This window comes from Sinocyclocheilus grahami, unplaced genomic scaffold (assembly GCF_001515645.1).
Source record: "Sinocyclocheilus grahami isolate Dianchi unplaced genomic scaffold, SAMN03320097.WGS_v1.1 scaffold1493.1, whole genome shotgun sequence".
NCBI classification, from domain to species: domain Eukaryota; kingdom Metazoa; phylum Chordata; class Actinopteri; order Cypriniformes; family Cyprinidae; genus Sinocyclocheilus; species Sinocyclocheilus grahami.
In genome coordinates this window covers 114,672-137,997 of record NW_015506672.1, presented here as the reverse complement: position 1 = coordinate 137,997, position 23,326 = coordinate 114,672, and the positions used below count along the sequence as shown (strand labels likewise).

At 38.4% G+C, this 23,326-nt stretch overlaps 1 protein-coding gene across 4 annotated transcripts in view; it reads right to left on the bottom strand.

Annotated features, from left to right (window-relative positions):
- LOC107570695 (collagen alpha-1(XXIII) chain-like) overlaps nucleotides 1-23,326 on the bottom strand; it is a 128,111-nt gene that overhangs the window by 25,825 nt on the left and 78,960 nt on the right. For 2 of the 4 annotated variants that reach the window (XR_001607070.1, XM_016256952.1), the window contains exons 4-11: nucleotides 17,106-17,113; nucleotides 16,402-16,428; nucleotides 13,620-13,646; nucleotides 13,457-13,483; nucleotides 8,598-8,624; nucleotides 8,437-8,463; nucleotides 3,497-3,556; nucleotides 2,678-2,785 (exon numbers count right to left, since the gene is read on the bottom strand). Coding sequence is in view for 3 of the 4 variants with exons in the window: in XM_016256952.1 (XP_016112438.1) it covers nucleotides 2,678-2,785; nucleotides 3,497-3,556; nucleotides 8,437-8,463; nucleotides 8,598-8,624; nucleotides 13,457-13,483; nucleotides 13,620-13,646; nucleotides 16,402-16,428; nucleotides 17,106-17,113 (311 nt within the window). In the remaining variant the exon portion in view is untranslated. Of the gene's footprint in view, nucleotides 1-2,677; nucleotides 2,786-3,496; nucleotides 3,557-5,378; nucleotides 5,406-8,436; nucleotides 8,464-8,597; nucleotides 8,625-13,456; nucleotides 13,484-13,619; nucleotides 13,647-16,401; nucleotides 16,429-17,105; nucleotides 17,114-23,326 lie in introns of all 4 variants that reach the window. The other 2 variants (XM_016256953.1, XM_016256954.1) reach the window with 2 other exon arrangements.

The following is a 23,326-nucleotide window of genomic DNA, read 5'->3' as shown; positions in this document are numbered from 1 at the left end:
AGTAAGATCATTGAACTCACCCAGGTTTCTTCCCTCATCCCGGCAGGCCAGTTCTGACTGTAACTCTGAATTCAATCCTCTCTGGAACAAGAGCTTTAGTGTGTCCTCCACCCACACAGTCTGAGCCGCGAGAGTGCGGAGGATCAGCTGCTGGCTTTCTTCCCTGAGAAAGGGTTAACAATTGGTCACCCGCGCTTCTCCCCTCAGCTGGGTGTTCGAAAACCTCGCGGAAATCTCAAAGGAATGCCTCGAAGGTGGGGAATGCTGAACCGTCCATCCTCCAGACAGCGGTGGCCCAATCCAATGCTCTCCCGGTGAGTAGTGAGCAGGCGAAATCAATGCGGCTAGAATCTGTGGGGTAAAGCGAGGGCTGTTGGTTGACGAAGAGCGAGCACTGAAGTAGGAAGCCCTTGCATTTGGCGGGTTCTCCATCGAATTTCTCAGGAAAAGCAAGTCGTGGGCTGACTGGAGGTGTCTGAGCAGGCTGTGGGTTACTGAGGACAGATGGCGGATTAGACACGGCTCCGGGGGGTGATATGCTGATGCCTTGCAGTGCCTTGACGAGCTCCTCAGTCAATGTGGTGAGACGATTTAACTGGTGTTGATGCATGGCGAGCTGTGAGGCCTGAGCAGAGAGTTCTGTTGATAATTGTAGGAGCGCTGCTGGATCGCTGTTCGGCGAAGTCTTCTGTTGCGACACACCAGAAGGGTTTGGATCCATTTGCAGTTTATTAAGAATAGTCAGACAATACAGGGTCAAATACCGGCAAGGCAGAACAGTAGAGACAAGGCAGAGGCAGAATCGTGAACCAGGCGAGAGACCGGGGCAGGCAGCTAGTGAACAGAGTCCGGGTGAAACAATCCAAGTCGGGGCAGGCAGATAACAATCAGAGAAACAGGAAACAGTCCAAGATCAAAGCACAGAAAACAAAACACAGGTATAACACTCGGAAATGACAGCCGGGGCAAATCAGAACTTTGCAAGGAGTTCGTGAAATGGTGTGGCTTATATGTGTGTGTGTGTGTGTGTAAATGAGATGCAGGTATGATTGTGTAATCAGGCCCAGGTAAGAGGGATGATGGGAAATGGAGTCCGGATGGAAGATCGCTAATACTCTGGGGACAGTTCCCTCTGGTGGTGCGGAGGAGGTGGTACGGGAGCCTCCTCTGTAACACATGGGTTCTCTTAACACAGATGAGGTTATTCAGCTAATGGGAGTATAACTTTAGAATACACCAAAACAACAGTAAACAACCACACAATGGCCTTTTAAACATCTATTTCAGAATGTTCTGGCAGACGTCCTGTAAGCATCCAAGGATGTATTCAAGCCATCTACGGATTCGATATTGAAGAAATATTGCATAACACTCGACTAAAATCAAATAATTTTTACATCTTTGTGTATTCCTGCAGACACTCAACAGAAACATCTACTGTCCTGATGTGTGCCGCAATCTCGTGTCTGTTTGTCATGTTCCACAGCACTTCTGAGAAAGACAAAGGCACGCCATCAGGCTTAATAAGGTGGTTTCACTTAGGCATATATAAACACAATTTGGTATACAATAACAGGAAATGGCCTTTGAGCTCCTTGACCCCAGAACATCTGCTCCCAATATGAGGGAGAGAGCAGGGTGAGATTTTTTGCCCTTCATCATTGCGCCATTCTTTGTTTGGTTTAGATGGTGGGATAAACTGGCTAAGGAAAACATTGGGAATTTACTACAAATGCATAAACCATCATAGTTACATACTCTGGAGCTGCAAGTTCATTCACTAAGTATCCCACCTCAGACTATTATATAATGCATTAATAATGCATCTTATGATTTTTGAGGTGATGGAAGATGAAACAACTATAAATCTATATTGTTAAAGCAAGCCTATTCAAAGTTGAGGATTTTAAGGAGGTTTACCTTGACTGGGTAATATAAAAAAAACTTGGGGGTGAGCTCTTTGTACTTGGGTTAAGGCTGTGACACACCAAGCTGACAGCAAAGAATGAGATAGCCATGCCATTATGAAAACATTTCAGTGCTGAAATGCTCAGATAAGATGATGTAAAATTAGAAGAGCCTTGTGTGTGTCTATGTTGTTTGCTTGTTTTCGTCACATTAGGTTGTTGGGTTTCTTTTAGGTTTGCTAAGCTGCACAGCCAATCAGAGTGGTCGGTCTCACCAATTCATCATGCTCAAACAGCTGAAGAGATGCTGATGGTGGTCCTACTAGTGCTAGCAGTGCAGAACACATGCAAAAATGGGGTCAGCATTAGCTGACAGCTGATTGTTGACTTGGTGTTTCACAGGCTTTTCACCCTAGAAATCACCAAGAACACAACAGCAACCACAAAGAAATGCACTAAAACCCTATTCAATACACTTGTAATGTATTCTACAGCTACCTGTCTTAAACAGTCTATGGATTTTTAAAACCAAGTCACTGTGATATGGGAGCATCTGTCAAGAACGCAAATGTAGAAGCAAATGCAGTATGTCTGAACCCAACATTGAGCTGAACACAGGGTTCAGCTCAGTGAGAAGCTGCACCTGGTCTTCTGAGAAGAGTCTTCAGCACAGTGTGACTCATATATGAGTCACAACAGCTGTAGAATGAGTGAGCTCAGTACAGACACAGGCACACGAGACCATGTGAGATAGAAAGAGAGCGTCTCACTGGTTCTCCTGGGTGGCCCTGCGGCCCATCTCTGCCTGTGTTTCCTGGAGGCCCTCTGGGACCAGGTGTTCCTGGAGGTCCTGGGGGCCCAGCCTGACCTTGATCACCCTAAAGACAGAGAGAGAACAAGTATTTGATATACTTACCATGTTTCATATTCATTCCGTATAATTTAAATTTAAGCACTGAAACTGTAAGTTTGGTTGTGGCAAATGCTAAAATACTTCTGGGGCCAAAGCTTCAAGGAGCAGCTATCTATGAAGAAATGGCTGTAAAAAATTATTCTCAATAAACATACTAAGATAAAACGTTTTTTTTGGCTTGATTATTTGCTGTGGTCTTTCAAACATGTTTTCGTCTCTTTTGTCAATAAACACAACAATTATCCTCGCTTTGAAATTCAAAACAGGCATGCAACACAACATTGTAAACTGCCAGATTAGCTAATTGAGGCCAAGGACACACAAGAAATGGAAAGAAAGCAGCAAGGCATGCACAAGTCCAGATCTACCTTTAGAAGGCGCCTGTGAAAAGTGTGGTGGTCAGCTGTAGCAGAGAGAAAGCCATGCTCATAGCGAGGGAAGACCATCTGACAGCAGAGGAAAGATAATGAGAAAGATGGACAGAGTGAATAAGAAAGAAAGCAGGGATGCCAGTAATCACAGCTGGAGAAACAGATATTCAGCCTGCACCATCTTCCCTAAGCTTAAAGGGTTGTGGGAACAAAGAAGTGGAAAAAACTAAGTGAAATAAAGTAAGGTATGAAGGCACAGATGTTTGTGAACATGGACAAGGGATGATAGGCTAGGAAGGACAAACCTTAACCGTGAGAATCTGATTACTGAGCAGGCCTGCAGAAGCAGCGTAGGCCGGTGGTCCCTGGGAGGTCAAAGGTCATATAGAAGAAAACGGAGGCAAGAAATTACATAAGAGAGAAAGAGGAGATGATTCGGAGAATGACACTGTTACGATACATATAATGGAGGGTGATGACATCTTATATTGTACTTCTGTGCAGAACTGAGCGTCAACTTGAAATTTAATCCTGTGAGAGTTATTCTGGCTATTCTTCTGTTTTAAGAAACCAAGCCCAAATACACCTTCTTGATATGATTAACTTTCAATGGGCGCACATGCCGATGAGGTTTATGTTTAGAGTTGTGGTTAGATAGGTCTGCAACGGATTCACAAAGAAAGGCTACTTTTTCCCAGGAGCAACTTTTTCATGATTTTACTTATTTACATATTGTCAAGGGCCTTTTTTGTGTTTGTGCTCAAAAACGTACTCTGCAGGAACTCTACTGAAATGCCGTAGTGAACAACAGCAGCATGCCTAAACTACATTTCTACCTCGTCAGCAGAAAACGGGTGCTTGCCCATGCACAGCTTGCCACCATGATGCTAACTTGATCATAATGATTCCCAAGATATTGCCATGCCATTTTTAGTTTGTTGCTTTGGTGTTCTGGGTGGTTGCTAGATGGCTTTTAGAGGTATTCTGGGTGTTAAGTATCCACAATGTGATCTCTATGATCTATCTATCTCTAAAGCCTACAAACCTTCAAACTTCAAAAAAATTTCTCCAGAAATTTAAACAAGGCTTTGTCAAGTCAACATGCAAAGTTCCTCTGGACAAACTTTGCTTTTCTAATTTAAAGATATGTGAATTTCTTTGAATTTCAATTCATTGTAATTTTATTATATCACAGTAAAATATGAATTGCAATTCTGCGTCCTGTTTGCTACATAAATTCAAATTCAGGAACCAAACTGGAATTTAAACAGCATTCTCAATTCAGTTCTGTATAGCACACAACCCTGCATACAACTTTGCAGAACATTCTTCTCGCCTGCCTCAGATGCCACAAAGACTACTTTGTGAGTCTGATCTGCTTCTTCTGTGTCTGGGCAAAGGGCAAAAGTCACAAGTCAGGAGTAAGCGTAAGGTCAAATATCCACCTGCACTACAAACCCAAGTCTCGCCATCTGGAAGGAAACATGGTTTTAATCGACTTCCAGGTCAAGGGGTCCTTGTCCCATGAGACCTTTAATGGATTCCAAGGGGTCATACTCCTGCTAACTGCAGTTGAAACAGCGCTAATTTGGCTCTTACATCCACACAAAAAGAGGAACACAGCCCATGGGAGAGGCTGTTTTCCTTTTCCTGACTGCTCATGTCACCACTCTCAATGATTTGGTTCATTTTTCTACAGTCAGACTGATGCCGTAAAGTAAAAACAGTGTAGCGCATAAAACACATGTTCTTAACATTAAGAAAGAGAGCAGCCAAAGCACGTGTTTCTAATTGTACTGAATGGTCATGAGGTATGGTGGAAAAGAAGCATAGGGAGCCAAATGATTTAAATGATAGTTCAAGTAGATATAGATAGAAAAGTGGTGCAATCTTCACTAGCAAATTCCTGATTTGTCAAGGCTCACAGTTTTTCCCCATGGATGAGAAGAAAACAGGCTTGGTGGAGGCAGGGGTACAGTGATGGATACCACATTGAGGTTGTAATTTGAATTAGTTTTAACAGATTTGACTTCTATCAACACCGTAATGTAAAACTGCTAGCAGCCAAGCCCTGCCATCTGGAAGGAAATGGCTTTAATTGACTTCCAGGTCAAGCGGCATCCTCAGATCAGGGCAAAAAGACTTCTGTAGAGATTGAGTATGATATTAGATGTTTGTGACACTCACCCTGGGACCCATGTCTCCCTGCTCACCCTGTGGAGAAAGCAAATCTCATGAAGTAACAAGCTCGACATGCTTCAATTAGAGCAAAACTATCATTGTTATGCCTTGATGGCTCCATAAATTGCACATTTATCATGCTGTAATGTAATGTGGGGTGAATATACCTTCTCTCCTTTTGGTCCCGGCATTCCCTGGCAAAATATGAGAAAGATTAAAAACGACAGATTAAAAATTGTTCTTAACAACGCAAGCTATTTCCATTGCAAACCACAAGTCACACCTCTTACACCTTCAGAAATGACTGGCAGATGTTTTAGTGGTTGAATCTGAATCTGAATCTATACTGAAAACCAGTATATCACAAACTATGAAAAGAAAGATATAGAAAAGTAAAGATAAAACAATGTTATGACATCCCATTCCTGATGACAGCAAAGATCCCTACATATAATTTTGAACAAGAGCTCTTGTTTCATGAGTGGACAGCTGGTTTGAGGGAATGGATGATATTATTCTGGTTTTATTCTGCTCAGTGGTCCGTGTAGGAAACTTCGCTGAAGACCGCAAAAACAACAAGACACATTCTGATTATCAGAGTTCCATCGTTCTCTGTGGTGTAGTGTTCACTACAGTTCTTCAAACGCTGTCATTTTGTGTGCTGTTTCATAAGTGTGAGCTTCATCATAGAAAGCAGTGCAGTGGTATTGTGGTATTTTTCAAAATATGTTAAACATGAGAGTCTTGTCCCAAGTGCTGTTAATGTTGATTTGAGATCAAAACATGGAGTTGTGTGTAGTTACAAAAAGGTACAGCAAGAATTTTGGAAGAGTCTTTGTCACTGTTTATATTTTTTAATGGATTGGGGATTTAATAGATTTGAGGGTGTTATTGTTGGACCCAACAATGACGGCAGTGGACAAATCACTTGATTGTATCCTCTGATGCTTTGATTGTGATGGAGAAGCTACATAAGATGATACTCATTCCAACACACAGATGGAGTTTGTGTTTTAAAAGGGGCATCAACCACTTCATTTCTCACACACAGTGTCACTGAGGCCCTGCAGGCCTCCCCCATGTAAACACATATATGGGTATAAGACCATTTTTACTTAATTTGGGAAGTAAGGTGCAGAATTGGGTTCTAAGTAACTGCTAGTAAACTGTACTTAAAGGGGGAAAAAAAACAAAAAAACATTTACCCCAAAATTAAAATTCTCTCATCATATACTTACTTTCATGTTACAACAGTGTTTTAGTGCCACGTAAATAAAAAAAATAACAAGATTACGAGAATAAAGTCTTAATATTTTGAGAATAAAGTCATAACAATACAAGAATAAAATTAAAAAATTTCGAGAATAAAGTCAAAATATTTTAAGAATAAATTCAAAATTACGAGAATTAAGTTGCAACAATTACGAGATTAAAGCTATAATATTTTGAGAGTATAGCCTATATTGCACATACAAATGGCCCGGAATGGGAGCACTGGGAGAAATTCCTGGCAACTGATTTGAATATATGTAGGATTATAGAAATCATTAGGGCTGGGTTTTGACACAAATTTCACGATTCGATTCGATTCGATTCTCATTCATAAGCTTCCGATTCGATTCAATGTTGATTATTTTGGATATATATCAGGTACAGTACATGCCAAATTTTCTCAAGGGAAAAAAAAAATCTCTCAACTAATGCTGTAAAATATACATGAGAGTCAGTTGGTACTACATTACTATATTATTGAAGGTTAAAATTGACTGATTTATTCATTACAGTTAATAAAGTGTTTTTTAAAATAATAAAGTTAATTACATAATAATATTTCTACTTCAATTCGTTTTTTTAATTTAAACTTAATGGTGGCTGTCATAAAAACTTGATGGATTTATAAAAAAAATAATAAAACATTGATGAACAGTAAAATTTATAATGAATATGTTATATGGTGCATATATTTAGCAAAATGCCCCTCTCTACAGTTTATTTTTCTATCTGGCTAATGAATTTATGGTCACGAATATATTTTTCGGAGGTAAATGTGAAATTGTGTGACATATTGTTTACAAGCCGTTATATTGACGTCTTTGCGCGGAGGAAACACTGATTGAGCGATTACACAAGACAGGATACGGATTGTTAAGTTGTACTCTTTCTTTTAACTTGCCTTCGGATGTTTAGTCATGTTTATTTTGTGCTGAAACTGGTATTAATGTGGAGGACATGTGCGCTAATGGACTGTTGAACTGAGGCGCTACAGCGATCTGTCACTCCACATTAAACACAGCCAAAATGGCATTTATTGTTTGAATACTGCAATACAATGGACGGAATTTGAAATCTAAGACTTTGTTTCATATTAAAAGTACCAAAGCACAATGCTTATTGCGATATATTGGATGGGAAGTGCCCTTCAATGTTTCGTCCATTAACTGAAAACAGGCTAGACTAATTGATTCTTAGGATTTAAGAACCGATATCTTTCCGTAAAAATGAGAATCGATTAATATCGAGATATCAATATTTTTTACTCAGCCCTAGAAATTAGGGGTGTAACGGTACACGAATTTGTACCGAACCTTTTCGGTACGGGTCTTTCGGTTTAGTACGCATGTGAACCGAACGAATACAGTGTTTTTGTTTTCTCCGGAAATTCAAATAATAAATGACATTTTGACAGTCTTTGATGTGGCATGACAGATTGCTGTATAAACGCCTTGGAGAGCCGCTTCTAGGAAGGTTCAGAAACGTGCTGGTATAATCCCAACACAAGCACTGACTAGAGCGGCCGCGATCAGCTCCGGTTCCCGTGTCTGAGCCGTGACGCCCCGCAGATTTCTGCAGAGCGGAGCGCGAGTGAACGCGATCATTCCTTCCTCTGTACTACTAGCTTTAACGTGAATAAACATGACTAAACATCTCATGCCTCATGTAATTGCTCAATCCCATCTGGAAGGAAATGGCTTTAATTGACTTCCAGGTCAAGCGGCATCCTCAGATCAGGGCAAAAAGACTTCTGTAGAGATTGAGTATGATATTAGATGTTTGTGACACTCACCCTGGGACCCATGTCTCCCTGCTCACCCTGTGGAGAAAGCAAATCTCATGAAGTAACAAGCTCGACATGCTTCAATTAGAGCAAAACTATCATTGTTATGCCTTGATGGCTCCATAAATTGCACATTTATCATGCTGTAATGTAATGTGGGGTGAATATACCTTCTCTCCTTTTGGTCCCGGCATTCCCTGGCAAAATATGAGAAAGATTAAAAACGACAGATTAAAAATTGTTCTTAACAACGCAAGCTATTTCCATTGCAAACCACAAGTCACACCTCTTACACCTTCAGAAATGACTGGCAGATGTTTTAGTGGTTGAATCTGAATCTGAATCTATACTGAAAACCAGTATATCACAAACTATGAAAAGAAAGATATAGAAAAGTAAAGATAAAACAATGTTATGACATCCCATTCCTGATGACAGCAAAGATCCCTACATATAATTTTGAACAAGAGCTCTTGTTTCATGAGTGGACAGCTGGTTTGAGGGAATGGATGATATTATTCTGGTTTTATTCTGCTCAGTGGTCCGTGTAGGAAACTTCGCTGAAGACCGCAAAAACAACAAGACACATTCTGATTATCAGAGTTCCATCGTTCTCTGTGGTGTAGTGTTCACTACAGTTCTTCAAACGCTGTCATTTTGTGTGCTGTTTCATAAGTGTGAGCTTCATCATAGAAAGCAGTGCAGTGGTATTGTGGTATTTTTCAAAATATGTTAAACATGAGAGTCTTGTCCCAAGTGCTGTTAATGTTGATTTGAGATCAAAACATGGAGTTGTGTGTAGTTACAAAAAGGTACAGCAAGAATTTTGGAAGAGTCTTTGTCACTGTTTATATTTTTTAATGGATTGGGGATTTAATAGATTTGAGGGTGTTATTGTTGGACCCAACAATGACGGCAGTGGACAAATCACTTGATTGTATCCTCTGATGCTTTGATTGTGATGGAGAAGCTACATAAGATGATACTCATTCCAACACACAGATGGAGTTTGTGTTTTAAAAGGGGCATCAACCACTTCATTTCTCACACACAGTGTCACTGAGGCCCTGCAGGCCTCCCCCATGTAAACACATATATGGGTATAAGACCATTTTTACTTAATTTGGGAAGTAAGGTGCAGAATTGGGTTCTAAGTAACTGCTAGTAAACTGTACTTAAAGGGGGAAAAAAAACAAAAAAACATTTACCCCAAAATTAAAATTCTCTCATCATATACTTACTTTCATGTTACAACAGTGTTTTAGTGCCACGTAAATAAAAAAAATAACAAGATTACGAGAATAAAGTCTTAATATTTTGAGAATAAAGTCATAACAATACAAGAATAAAATTAAAAAATTTCGAGAATAAAGTCAAAATATTTTAAGAATAAATTCAAAATTACGAGAATTAAGTTGCAACAATTACGAGATTAAAGCTATAATATTTTGAGAGTATAGCCTATATTGCACATACAAATGGCCCGGAATGGGAGCACTGGGAGAAATTCCTGGCAACTGATTTGAATATATGTAGGATTATAGAAATCATTAGGGCTGGGTTTTGACACAAATTTCACGATTCGATTCGATTCGATTCTCATTCATAAGCTTCCGATTCGATTCAATGTTGATTATTTTGGATATATATCAGGTACAGTACATGCCAAATTTTCTCAAGGGAAAAAAAAAATCTCTCAACTAATGCTGTAAAATATACATGAGAGTCAGTTGGTACTACATTACTATATTATTGAAGGTTAAAATTGACTGATTTATTCATTACAGTTAATAAAGTGTTTTTTAAAATAATAAAGTTAATTACATAATAATATTTCTACTTCAATTCGTTTTTTTAATTTAAACTTAATGGTGGCTGTCATAAAAACTTGATGGATTTATAAAAAAAATAATAAAACATTGATGAACAGTAAAATTTATAATGATATGGTGCTATGGTGCATATATTTAGCAAAATGCCCCTCTCTACAGTTTATTTTTCTATCTGGCTAATGAATTTATGGATATTTTTCGGGAGCAAACACTGATTGAGCGATTACACAAGACAGGATACGGATTGTTAAGTTGTACTCTTTCTTTTAACTTGCCTTCGGATGTTTAGTCATGTTTATTTTGTGCTGAAACTGGTATTATTGTGGAGGACATGTGCGCTAATGGACTGTTGAACTGAGGCGCTACAGCGATCTGTCACTCCACATTAAACACAGCCAAAATGGCATTTATTGTTTGAATACTGCAATACAATGGACGGAATTTGAAATCTAAGACTTTGTTTCATATTAAAAGTACCAAAGCACAATGCTTATTGCGATATATTGGATGGGAAGTGCCCTTCAATGTTTCGTCCATTAACTGAAAACAGGCTAGACTAATTGATTCTTAGGATTTAAGAACCGATATCTTTCCGTAAAAATGAGAATCGATTAATATCGAGATATCAATATTTTTTACTCAGCCCTAGAAATTAGGGGTGTAACGGTACACGAATTTGTACCGAACCTTTTCGGTACGGGTCTTTCGGTTTAGTACGCATGTGAACCGAACGAATACAGTGTTTTTGTTTTCTCCGGAAATTCAAATAATAAATGACATTTTGACAGTCTTTGATGTGGCATGACAGATTGCTGTATAAACGCCTTGGAGAGCCGCTTCTAGGAAGGTTCAGAAACGTGCTGGTATAATCCCAACACAAGCACTGACTAGAGCGGCCGCGATCAGCTCCGGTTCCCGTGTCTGAGCCGTGACGCCCCGCAGATTTCTGCAGAGCGGAGCGCGAGTGAACGCGATCATTCCTTCCTCTGTACTACTAGCTTTAACGTGAATAAACATGACTAAACATCTCATGCCTCATGTAATTGCTCAATCAGTGTTTCAACCACGGAAAGACATCAACAATACAGCATGGAAATAAAATGTCATGTAGCATTTCATTTACCTCAGCAAGTTAAATTTAAGTTTGGGTTAAGTTGTTAGGCCTAATTGTAACCTTATAATGTAAAAGGGCTCCCTATAGTTTTAAGCATAAGCTGAGGTCGATTTTTATCACTAAGAACATTTAAACTATAACTGAATGTATTTAAAGAAAGAGCAACTTGTTCAGTAAACCATTTAAAAAAAAGTTTTCCCCCCTGCTGTACCGAAATCATACCGAACCGTGACGTTAAAACCGAGGTACGTACCGAACCGTCATATTTGTGTACCGTTACACCCCCTACTAGAAATCATACCATGTGTCATATACTCACAGGGACAGTATGCTTGGAAATAATATTTCATATCTTCAAATGCATTCATTATTTGTAGTGGGCCAGCTACCCAATAATATCAATAAGCTTTGTGCTTTTGGTACTTTTAGTCTAAAACAAAGTATAGCGAAATAACAATATGTCTTACGATAATATGTTTTTCACACTCTTTAATGTGGTTTAAGTGGCATGTGAATCTATAATTTTTCCAATTACAATGTGACATTCGTTTCATTAAATTATACTTTACGTTTTTTTCATGCCTTCTAATGTTCCTTCTCGCTTATATCGTGCTATAACTTGTAATAAAGAGGAAAACACATTTGTAATTTGTATTTAACAAATTAAATACAATAAAACTGACAGAATTTGAAAGCTGAGCTGTGTTATATTAAAAGCAAAAAAGCACAAAGCTTATTGCGGTTACTGGGTGGCTGGCATGCTACAAATAATGAATGGATCTGAAAACAGCTTGTGAATAGTCTCAGAAAAGACAACAATATAAGTTAACGAGTTAGAGCCCACTTTGACCTTTAGAACGTTTTGTTGTTGTTTTTAATTAAATACATGTGAAGAATGAAAGGTTGGACCCCACAGATGTAGGTGGTGGAATTTACACATTGATTAACGTTATTCTCGCAATATACTGCCCTTGCAATGACTTAATTCTCAAAATAGAATGACTTTAATCTCGTATTGCTACAACTTTGTTTTTTTACTTTATTCTCATACTACGACTTTAATATCATAATGCTATGCCTTTATTCTCAAAATATTATGTCTTTAATCTCATATTGCTAAAACTTTATTCTCAAATTATTACTTATTTAATCTCATATGGCTATGACTTTATTCTCAAAATATTATGGCTTTAATCTCGTAATCTTACATTTACTTTTTTTATTTTACGTGGCACTAAAATGCCATCGTATGATGCTGCTCCAAAACTGTATGACATTTTTTTATACATATGAAGTCAATGGGTTCCATGGTTGTTTGGTTTCCAGAGTTCTTCAAAGTATGACATACTGGTTTGGAATGATGACAGAATTTTCATTTTTGGGTGGAGTTTCCATTTAATTTTGATTGTACCATTTGTTCTTAAGGCAAAACCTTAGTAAGTCACAAGACCTCTGCAATATGTAGTCGCAAAATATGATGTTTACCTTTATTGATCCAATGAGCAGCCTTCAAATTTGCATAAAGAAAAGGCTGTGCATTTCAGCTTTTCTTGTTATTTTTTATGGTAATAAATGATATCTATTTAATACATATTCGTGAAATACAATAATATGTGCATTTAAATATGTAATTCATATTCAGAAACTGTAACTAAGATAAGATAATAAGGAGTAATAAATACTAACAAACTTTATAATGAAAATTGAAATCTTTAATGCGGCTTTCGTAAATTATTATTTAATAGCGTAGGGTTACATTTAGCTAAGTTTAATATTTAGTAGTGCGTAAATTGTAACTTAGTGCCAATTTTCTCCACAACTATGCTTTTTAACTACTCCCCTGGAGTAACCTGAGGAATTAAATCTAAACACTACTTTCCAGCATTACACTCTTGTGAATGAGGTGATAGACTGAAGTTTACCTGTGCTGTACAAACCAGGAGATGGTCTGGTTTGTACCAGATGTTGCTGTTATGGCTTTGTTAGAAGTCTAACATGTATTACAAACTGGCCTATGAGTCCATGATAGAATTACACAACACACAAATTGTCGCTTTCAGAATGAAATTATGAAAAAACCTACCTGACTGCCGTTTAGACCCGGAGGTCCCTATAAGAAGAGAGAAATTATCATTATTATTTCATTTTTTTACAGCTTAATGAGCAGTGTGTTACTGTGCAGCAATACATATACATCCCTACAGATGTCTGGAGTTGTACTTACAACTCAATGATGTTGTACTTACAGGTTTACCATCCATACCCATTGAACCCTGAGAGACAAAGAGACAGAAAAAGACTCGAGATGAGTTTTTATTTCAGGGCAATCATATACTTGTACATTAGATTTTAATTTTCTATTTTGATCATTTCTTCCCTATAGTGATGGGCATCTGAGTAAAAAGGCTATTTGAAAAAGGCAGGGCAGAGACTTGGTCCTATACATCGGATATTGATTGGATGGAGGCAGATCTAAATGCAAGCCTGCAGTCAATTGTAAGAAAGGAGCGGAGTTTAAGCAGACTAAATGACTAGAGATATCCGGCATACATCACCAGAGAAAAGTCTGTCATGTCACTAGAAGTGACATGTTATGACATTTTTATAAAAAATTATGAGGTCAAAAAAATGTTACATGCATGGATTAATCGTTCACAATAAAACCAATACCATACAGTTTTGCTTTTATGGATTCTAAAAATATTATATTTTTGTAATAATAATTAGTGGACCCATCATCACTGGCTTCAGTAAGCTCAGACTAAAGGACAGGAAGTCGCTGTCCATTGCACTGAAGGTGCTGAAAGGGGTCTGTTCACTTTGAGTCTCTGGCCTGTGAAAAATATAATGCAACATACTTAACAAAATGCTTTCTGATTGAAAAAACCTTTCGAGCAAAAGGTCATAATAAATGTAAAAGTGGTGTAGATCTAAATGCAACATTTATTAAAACATTGTGTCAATATAATGTTGTATACAAAATGTAAAATTAGACAAAAATCTAATATAGGGATAAAGAGAGATTTCTGATCATTCTCTGACTTGCATGTCTTTATTCTGATCAACATGACTTTATTCTGAATCAGGAAATGAAGACAATAGAGCTGTCTGTCTTGGTCTGGTAATGTGAGCTTGTACTTTCACAACGGACAAGTGACAAGAGAGTATGCAGGGGTTGCACATGTCAGTCTATTCAGCATAATGTAGAAGAAACGAATGACTGGTGTGGTGATGGTTCTGAGTGCGGTTGGAAATCCGGCAAGAGCCACATGTGGTGCAGTCCTGCACACGGTTCAGTTTGGAGCAGCTCTCTTGTTATGCTTGGAAAGACTTCACACAGGGCTATATTTCCCAGTTGATCTTTACGCGGAGAGGAGGCTGCCAACGCATGCAACTGATCGCATCTGGATTGCGATGGCCTGTCAGGGAGACTTCATGTAACTAATGCCTCTTTTAAAAGCAAAGCTATTGGAAAGAACAATAACTCTCTGTTCTGTAAGAGTTGTGTAGGTGTAGAGGTAAAAAAACGTGTTTTTTTAATAATAACTGAAAATAACAACTATTGAAATAAGAAGATTTGATGTGATTAAATTAGCTTATCTAATATTGATTATTTGAACTAATCTTTCAGAGGTTTGAGGTTCATGTTTAATAGGTAGGTTATGCTTACAGATGGATTGTATGCCTGTGTAATACATTATATATGCGTACAATTATCAGTCCCATTATATATATATATATATATATATACACAGTACCATATGAAAACCTTTGTGAAAAAAATTACATTCATGTATTTTGAATTGTTTAACCCCATCAGAACCAGTTTAACACCTGATTTACTCAATTTAAGCACAAAGTAAAAGACAAGCTTACTTCCAAGAAATAAGAGATCTGAGGTGTGTTTCCCATACAAAGATGTAACTTGCTAATTAACCACCATAGTACGGTTCAGCGTTGGAGAAACAAACTAGCTAGTCTCAACCGTGTTGGTTAGAAATGCTGTTAATGATGGATTATTGCTGTAAATAACATAACATCTGAGGACTGCTTCGCTATGTTTGTTCTCTGTTATTTTACAGGTTTGCTCATTTCACCCAGGGATTCCCCTTTGGTACAAGAGTACATACGCATATGCAAACTCTTTAAAAACGTTTCGTTAATTCTCTTAAACTAAAAGACATACAATGAAATTTAGGTATGGAATGAAAGATATAGATTGTACTACATGTTAGCTTACTTATTTTGCTCAAGCACAGGATCCAACCACACAACTTACGAATGTTCATTGGAACTATGGATTCAGGAAATGTCAAATCGTTGAACTATCTTGGTAACGACAGAATTTGCAACCATAGTTGGCTTAACAATACTTTTAGGTCTCATCTGGCAGTTTAAACCCAACCCAAAAACTAGCTAGTCTCAACCGTGTTGGTTAGAAATGCTGTTAATGATGGATTATTGCTGTAAATAACATAACATCTGAGGACTGCTTCGCTATGTTTGTTCTCTGTTATTTTACAGGTTTGCTCATTTCACCCAGGGATTCCCCTTTGGTACAAGAGTACATACGCATATGCAAACTCTTTAAAAACGTTTCGTTAATTCTCTTAAACTAAAAGACATACAATGAAATTTAGGTATGGAATGAAAGATATAGATTGTACTACATGTTAGCTTACTTATTTTGCTCAAGCACAGGATCCAACCACACAACTTACGAATGTTCATTGGAACTATGGATTCAGGAAATGGCAAATCGTTGAACTATCTTGGTAACGACAGAATTTGCAACCATAGTTGGCTTAACAATACTTTTAGGTCTCATCTGGCAGTTTAAACCCAACCCAATTGGCATCAGCAGGTTTTTTAGCAATAATTTCTAATATGTCCAGCAGGTGGCGCACTATGACACTTAACACTGCCTGTTAGCTGAGGTCTACATGAGACCCCAAGTCCTATGTGAGCTTGTGGTTAAAGCAGATGTGATCAGTTGATTGGTGAGTGTATAACTGGAGTGACAATTACCGGGTAGCCATCTCGTCCTGGAGTGCCCTGTTAGGATTTAATGAAGAAAAAGAAACAGTATAATTAAAAACCCATCATATCTGAATTTTTTTAAAAAAGTTTGTTTACATCCCAAACCCCCCAGATATGCACTAGAATGGACATTATTAAAGTGTTCCATACAGCATTGTTGCCATTGTCTTTAATAGTCCATTCGCAATACATAAACACAGCTTATGTGGCAAATAGCTCATAAAAATGGAATGTGTTTGGGGCAACCATGCATGTTTACACACTCTTCTCCTTTATTATTGTGGCTTTCTGCTCATGTTGAGAAATGTGATGCAACCACAGCAATAAAAGCGGTTGTGCTGCTGCATTGTTGCTATGATGAGGATTGTACACATACTCTTCAGAATGTACTAGTGTTTACTATGCACTCTTTGTGAAGGCATGAAGAGATTTGAATCAGCTGTTGAATTTTTTAAAAGGCATGCCTGGTTATTACGATACAGGCAGTCAGGATGGATGCCAGACGGTGAAAAATGGAGTGCGATCAATTCAGAAACTGTCTCCTGGAGCATATATCCTCCATTCCATCTTATCTCACCTCATTTTGCAGTCTATATCAAGGTTGCAAAGCCATCACAGCATGCCATGCTGTATCTGCCCACCTCCAGACCATTTGTTCTGAATTAAAGCCTCAGTGATAACAGTGTACTTACTGGAATTCCTGAAACAAAGAAAAACAAACAGTTGTATGTAACCGTAACTATTTGTGGCACTGAAGAGTAATCATGTGCAAGACATTAATGATATAATAATAAATTATACAGTGATTAATATGTTGTCTCATTTCTGTCAACTTGAGGAATTAAAACCATGTTCATGCATGTCTGTTTAGATGCCAGAATCGATGAGGTCAGTGTGTACATACAAACACAACGTTCCAGTATCTGCACAAGAAGAAACCTGGCTCTGGCTCATAATATTGATCAATCAAATGACGACAGCACAGATAAAAATGGACCCTTGTTTCTTTTCCACTTTTGAACAACTTCAGATTTAGTAAAGGTCTGTGTGTGATTAAAGAAAGTGGATAGGTGGAACACCTCTGAGCAGCGCCAATAGGAAGGAAAAACCAGAAGTTCAGGGCTTAACATTAGGTATTTGAAAGGACTAGCACTTCAGATTTTTACTTGCCCTGCTGCAAAAACAAACAAATAATAATAAAAAAAAAATATATATATATATATTGTCACGAATCCGGTCCATGAACTTCCAATTTCATTGACTCTCGCACTACACATTGTTGCACATCACCCCGGACTACATTTCCCATCATGCATTGCACTGATTGCACTCAGCACGGATTGCACACAGCTGTTCACACTGATTGCACCCAGCTGTTTCATATCACTCCCTCACTATTTAACACTCACTCTGATCCCTTCCCTCTGCCGAGTATTGTTTCAGCGTTTATCACTCCCCTAGTGATAGCTACACTACAGAGCCCTCAGTCGTTTCCCAGCCTTAGCCTTAGCCTTAGCCTTAGCCTTAGCCTTAGCCTTAGCCTTAGCCTTAGCCTTAGCCTTAGCCTTAGCCTTAGCCTTAGCCTTAGCCTTAGCCTTAGCCTTAGCCTTAGCCTTAGCCTTAGCCTTAGCCTTAGCCTTAGCCTTAGCCTTAGCCTTAGCCTTAGCCTTAGCCTTAGCCTTAGCCTCGTTCTCGGTTTCTGATCTTCGCCTGGTTTCCTGGATTTCTCCCCTAGTCTTGCCCCTTCTGATTCTGTCTGCAGTTCATCGACCCACGCTAGCCCTAGGATTATTCTTGTGTTTTGCCCGCCATATACCTGTCTGCCTCAGTTTGACCCTGCCTGCTTCATGACCATGTCTCTGTCTTCTCCACAATAAAAGCTTTGCGAATGGATCCGCACGTCTCACGTCTCGTCAGCCCCGTAACATATATATATATATATTTATAAACATTAGAAATGTCTTTATTGTCTCTCTCATAATGTTATATCAGAAACTGATCAAAAGTGAGTGACAATAAAGGCATTTCTGTCATGACAACTCTCGGAGGGATTGGCTTGGTAATGTACATGACAATGTTAATGTATTTGGTCTTGGCGGAATAGATCTGCTACGCTGCTGCTGCTGCGGCAGAGCAAGTACCGAGACTTGCTACTGTCAATACATCCACAACATGCTGCGGTAAGCATGTAAGAAATACTGCTGCTGCACATATAACACATATGAAAAAAACCCCACAAAGCAGGAGACACGTTATACAAAACAATACAAGCCAATATATGCATGTCGCTGAATATAAGGATAAACTGCTGCATCAGTGGACATGCATGTATGCACACACATGAAGATGAACAGACAAGCAGATCTATCGCCAAGACATTTGTACTGCTGCTGCTCCGAAGAGCCATGTGAACAGCATGTATTACTATCTATGTATGCCTGGGCTACCACGCCGACCAGCTTAACGCTAGTGGCCTATGGCTATGTGTGCCTGGGCTACCATGCCGACCGGCTTAACAATAGTGGCCTAGGACTATATGAGCCTTGGCTACCACGCCGACTGGCTTAACAATAGTGGCCTAGGACTATGTGAGCCTTGGCTACCACGCCGACCGGCTTAACAATAGTGACCTAGGACTATGTGAGCCTAGGCTTCCATGCCGACCGGCTTAGCAATAGTGGCCTACAAATATGTATGCCTGTGCTACCATGCCGACCAGCTTAATGCTAGTGGCCTATGGTTATGTGTGTCTGGGCTAACCACGCTGACCAGCTTTACAATAGTGGCCTACGACTATGTATGCCTGGACTACCACGCCGACCAGCTTAACGCTAGTGGCCTATGGCTATGTGTGCCTTGGCTACCACGCCGACCGGCTTAACAATAGTGGCCTAGGACTATGTGAGCCTTGGCTACCACGCCGACCGGCTTAACAATAGTGGCCTAGGACTATGTGAGCCTTGGCTACCACGCCGACCGGCTTAAAAATAGTGGCCTAGGACTATGTGAGCCTTGGCTACCACGCTGACCGGCTTAACAATAGTGGCCTAGGACTATGTGAGCCTAGGCTTCCATGCCGACCGGCTTAGCAATAGTGGCCTACGAATATGTATGCCTGTGCTACCATGCCGACCAGCTTAATGCTAGTGGCCTATGGTTATGTGTGTCTGGGCTACCACGCTGACCAGCTTTACAATAGTGGCCTACGACTATGTATGCCTGGGCTACCACGCCGACCAGCTTAACGCTAGTGGCCTATGGCTATGTGTGTCTGGGCTACCACGCTGACTGGCTTAACAATAGTGGCCTACGACTATGTATGCCTGGGCTACCACGCCGACCAGCTTAACGCTAGTGGCCTAGGACTATGTGAGCCTTGGCTTCCATGCCGACTGGCTTAACAATAGTGGCCTACGACTATGTGTGCCTGGGCTATGACTCCGACTGGCTTAACTCTAATTAGACGCGCACTATGTGTAATGTTAATTAACAAAATGGATATACGTTGCAATCCAATAGATAAGACCCCAGCATCCACCTGAGCAACTATTACAATTTAGTCATTAAATATCTGCTGTTACTTTACACACTTCATCAGTCCCAGCGGCAGCATAACAGCTCGTTAATTCGTGTTCGTGCAATGATGAGATGGACAAAGTTAGCCGATGCATGTCATTTTACTCTCTCGTGTAGAGTTATCAGGGTTACAGTGCACAAACTCCTGGGTGGACTGACTTGAATGAACAAATAAAGCAGAGTATAAACTAGAGCTGCACGATTAATCGTTAAAAGATCGCAATCTCGATTCAGACAACCACACGATCTCATTTCTAAATGAGAACGATTCTCCCGTATCTATTAAACCTTTGACAAAGTCTTACCAGATCATTCAAATCTGCGTTCGCACTTCCGCTGACACACAGAGCAGTTACCATGTTTGGTTAAGAAACAGCTTCACAAACAGTCTTTTCAACTACACAGTATTATTTCTGTCGTACAGTCATTCATATTATCACAGAAATACTGGGATGAAAGTTTATAATTCAGATATAAACATTGATGTCTATGGTAGCGCGACCAAAATAGAGCAAATCTTGAAAGTAACTGCCACATAACGTTTGTCGATTGCATTGTTTTGCCACTAGGTGGCGAAAAGTGACTTAAAAATGTATAATTGAACGAATAATTTATTCAAGAGAATCGTTCAAAAATGCTGATTCATCCAGTAGGTTTATGAGTGAGTCGTTGAATCATTTATTCAAGCAACTTTTTCATAATTTTAATATTAAATTTAAGTATTAAATATATTATATTTTAAATACATATACACTACAGTCAAAAGTTTTTGCATCGTAAGATTTTTTATGTTTTTTTAAAGAAGTCTCTTCTGCTCACCAAGCCTGCATTTATTTTATCCAAAGTACAGCAAAAACAGTAAAATTTTGAAAAATAATGTAGAATAATTTAAAATAACTTTCTATTTGAATATATTTTAAAATGTAATTTATTCCTGTGATTTCAAAGCAACATTTATCTGAAATAGAACTATTTTGTAACATTATAAATGTCTTTTGAAAAATTTAAAATTCCTTTCTAAATAAAGGTATTAATTTATATAACCCCCCCTAAAAACTGACTCCAAGCTTTTTAATGGTAGAGTGTATAATGTTACAAAAGTTTTTTATTTCAGATGAATGCTGATCTTTCTATTCATCAAAGAATCCTGGGAAAAAATGTACTCAAGTGTTTTAAATATTGATAATAATAATAATAAAATGTTTCTTGAACAGCATGTCAGCATATTAGAATGATTTCTGAAGGATCTTGTGACTCTGAAGACTGGAGTAATGATGCTGAAAATTCAGTTGATCACAGGAATAAATTACATTTTAAAATATATTCCAATAGAAAGCAGTTATTTTAAATAGTAAAAATATTTCACAGTATTACTGCTTTTGCTGTATTTTGTATCAAATAAACGCAGGCTTGGTGAGCAGAAGAGAATTATTTAAAAAACATTAAAAATCTTACTATTCAAAATCTTTTGACTGGTAGTGTATATTAAAGTGTTTAATACTTCATTCAAATTAATTAATCACTTTTAAATAGACTGCAGCAATAATATTTTGCCACACATTATTTTGTTTAGTTCAGAATCGTGGGAGAATCGTGATCTCTATTTGAGACCAAAAAAAAATTATCCAGAATCGTGCAGCTCTAGTATAAACATTTTTTCTCTGTTCTCTGAACTACACAGCACAGCGATAGCACACGTCACACAAAGCACATTTCTGCGAACTACACTACCCATAATGCATTTTACTCTAAACCGCAACAACCATAGGGATAACTCTTAATTCCCTTCTCCTGCAACACTATCGTTGATAAGACTGTGATAAGCATGTGCTTCTGACGCTGAGTGCACCTGAAATCAACCACACGCTCATCAGGATGAAAACATTGACCTTACCATTGAACATAGATAACGAACGCGAACATGAGATTACGCCGATGTATATGGAGAGCCCCTGTTGAAATGCATACACAAGAATGCTTATTTAATTTAACCTGTTTTCATGTTTGTTACTATTAACATGTCCTCCGAACGATTACAAGCTCTAAACTGCCTTTTGCTCCAGCTGTATAAACACAGATGCTAAATGCTGCTGCTAATATGCTTAATATTTCGCTGCTGCATACGATGCAAACTGCTAACATGACACTCAGGTTAAACTTGTTTATGGTTGCTCATTGTGTATTCAGTTAGGCAGACCACGCAAATATACACAGCGATATGGATTAAAAGAGCATCCACTTATCTTAAATGTTGATTTAGGCTGCTCTGAAGTGCGCTGCAAACTGCTACAGCAAACAAAAGAGAACAAATCAGCTGCCATGTGACAATGATGTCGCCAGGTCAGATTGAGCTAGACCTACCTGACTGTGCCATCTAGAGTTTCATGCCAGAACTCTATTTATAATGTTAAAAAAGTTTATATTTCAAATAAATAATGTTCTTTTGAACTTTCTATTCATCAAATAATCCCCATTTACCATGTTTTGCACAAAAATATTAAGCAGCACATCTATTTTCAACACTGATAATAATAAGAGATGTTTCTTGAACACCATATTAATATATGAATGATTTCTAAAGGATCATGAAAATTTAGCTTTGAAAATTAGAGAACTCTGTAATTAATTTATATAGTTACATCTATAATTACACTGTTGACCTTACAGTACCTCTACCCCTTAAACTTAACCATATCACCAAACCTGCCTGGACCATACCCATATCCCTCCTCAATAGCAATATATATTTATTACAACTATGAAACAAACACTATGAAAACATAATTAGAAATGGCATATAGCGAAAAACATTAGTTAGATGCTTCTAAGACCCCCAAGTCATTCTCAAAATTTTGACAAAAACTCATCTATGTTAACTAGGTTGACAACTTTACCTTGCTGGCATTTGAATCAGCTGAATTCAAAACAATAATGTTCAGTAGGCCTACTACAACTCACATGTGTCTTGTCTTTATTTTCAGAAGAGATATAATCAGCTTCTGAAATCCAAGGTTGACTAAGGTTGCCAAAATACCAAAGTTTGTCATTTAAAGATGGAGATTTCCATAAGTTTTTTTCCGAGTCAGTCTCTGCCGCCATTCCCGAGAGCACCACGACGCATGCATGTGGATTCCTCTGCTTGTAAACAAGACGCACCACATGCATGTTTTGTGGTACTCTCGTGAATGGCGGTGGACACTGACATGGAAGAGAAGAAACTGTTGAATAAAGTCATTGTTTTTGTTTTCTTCGCACACAAAACAAGTATTCTCATAGCTTCATAAAATTATGGTTGAACCACTCATGTCACATGGACTATTTTAACAATGTTCTTACT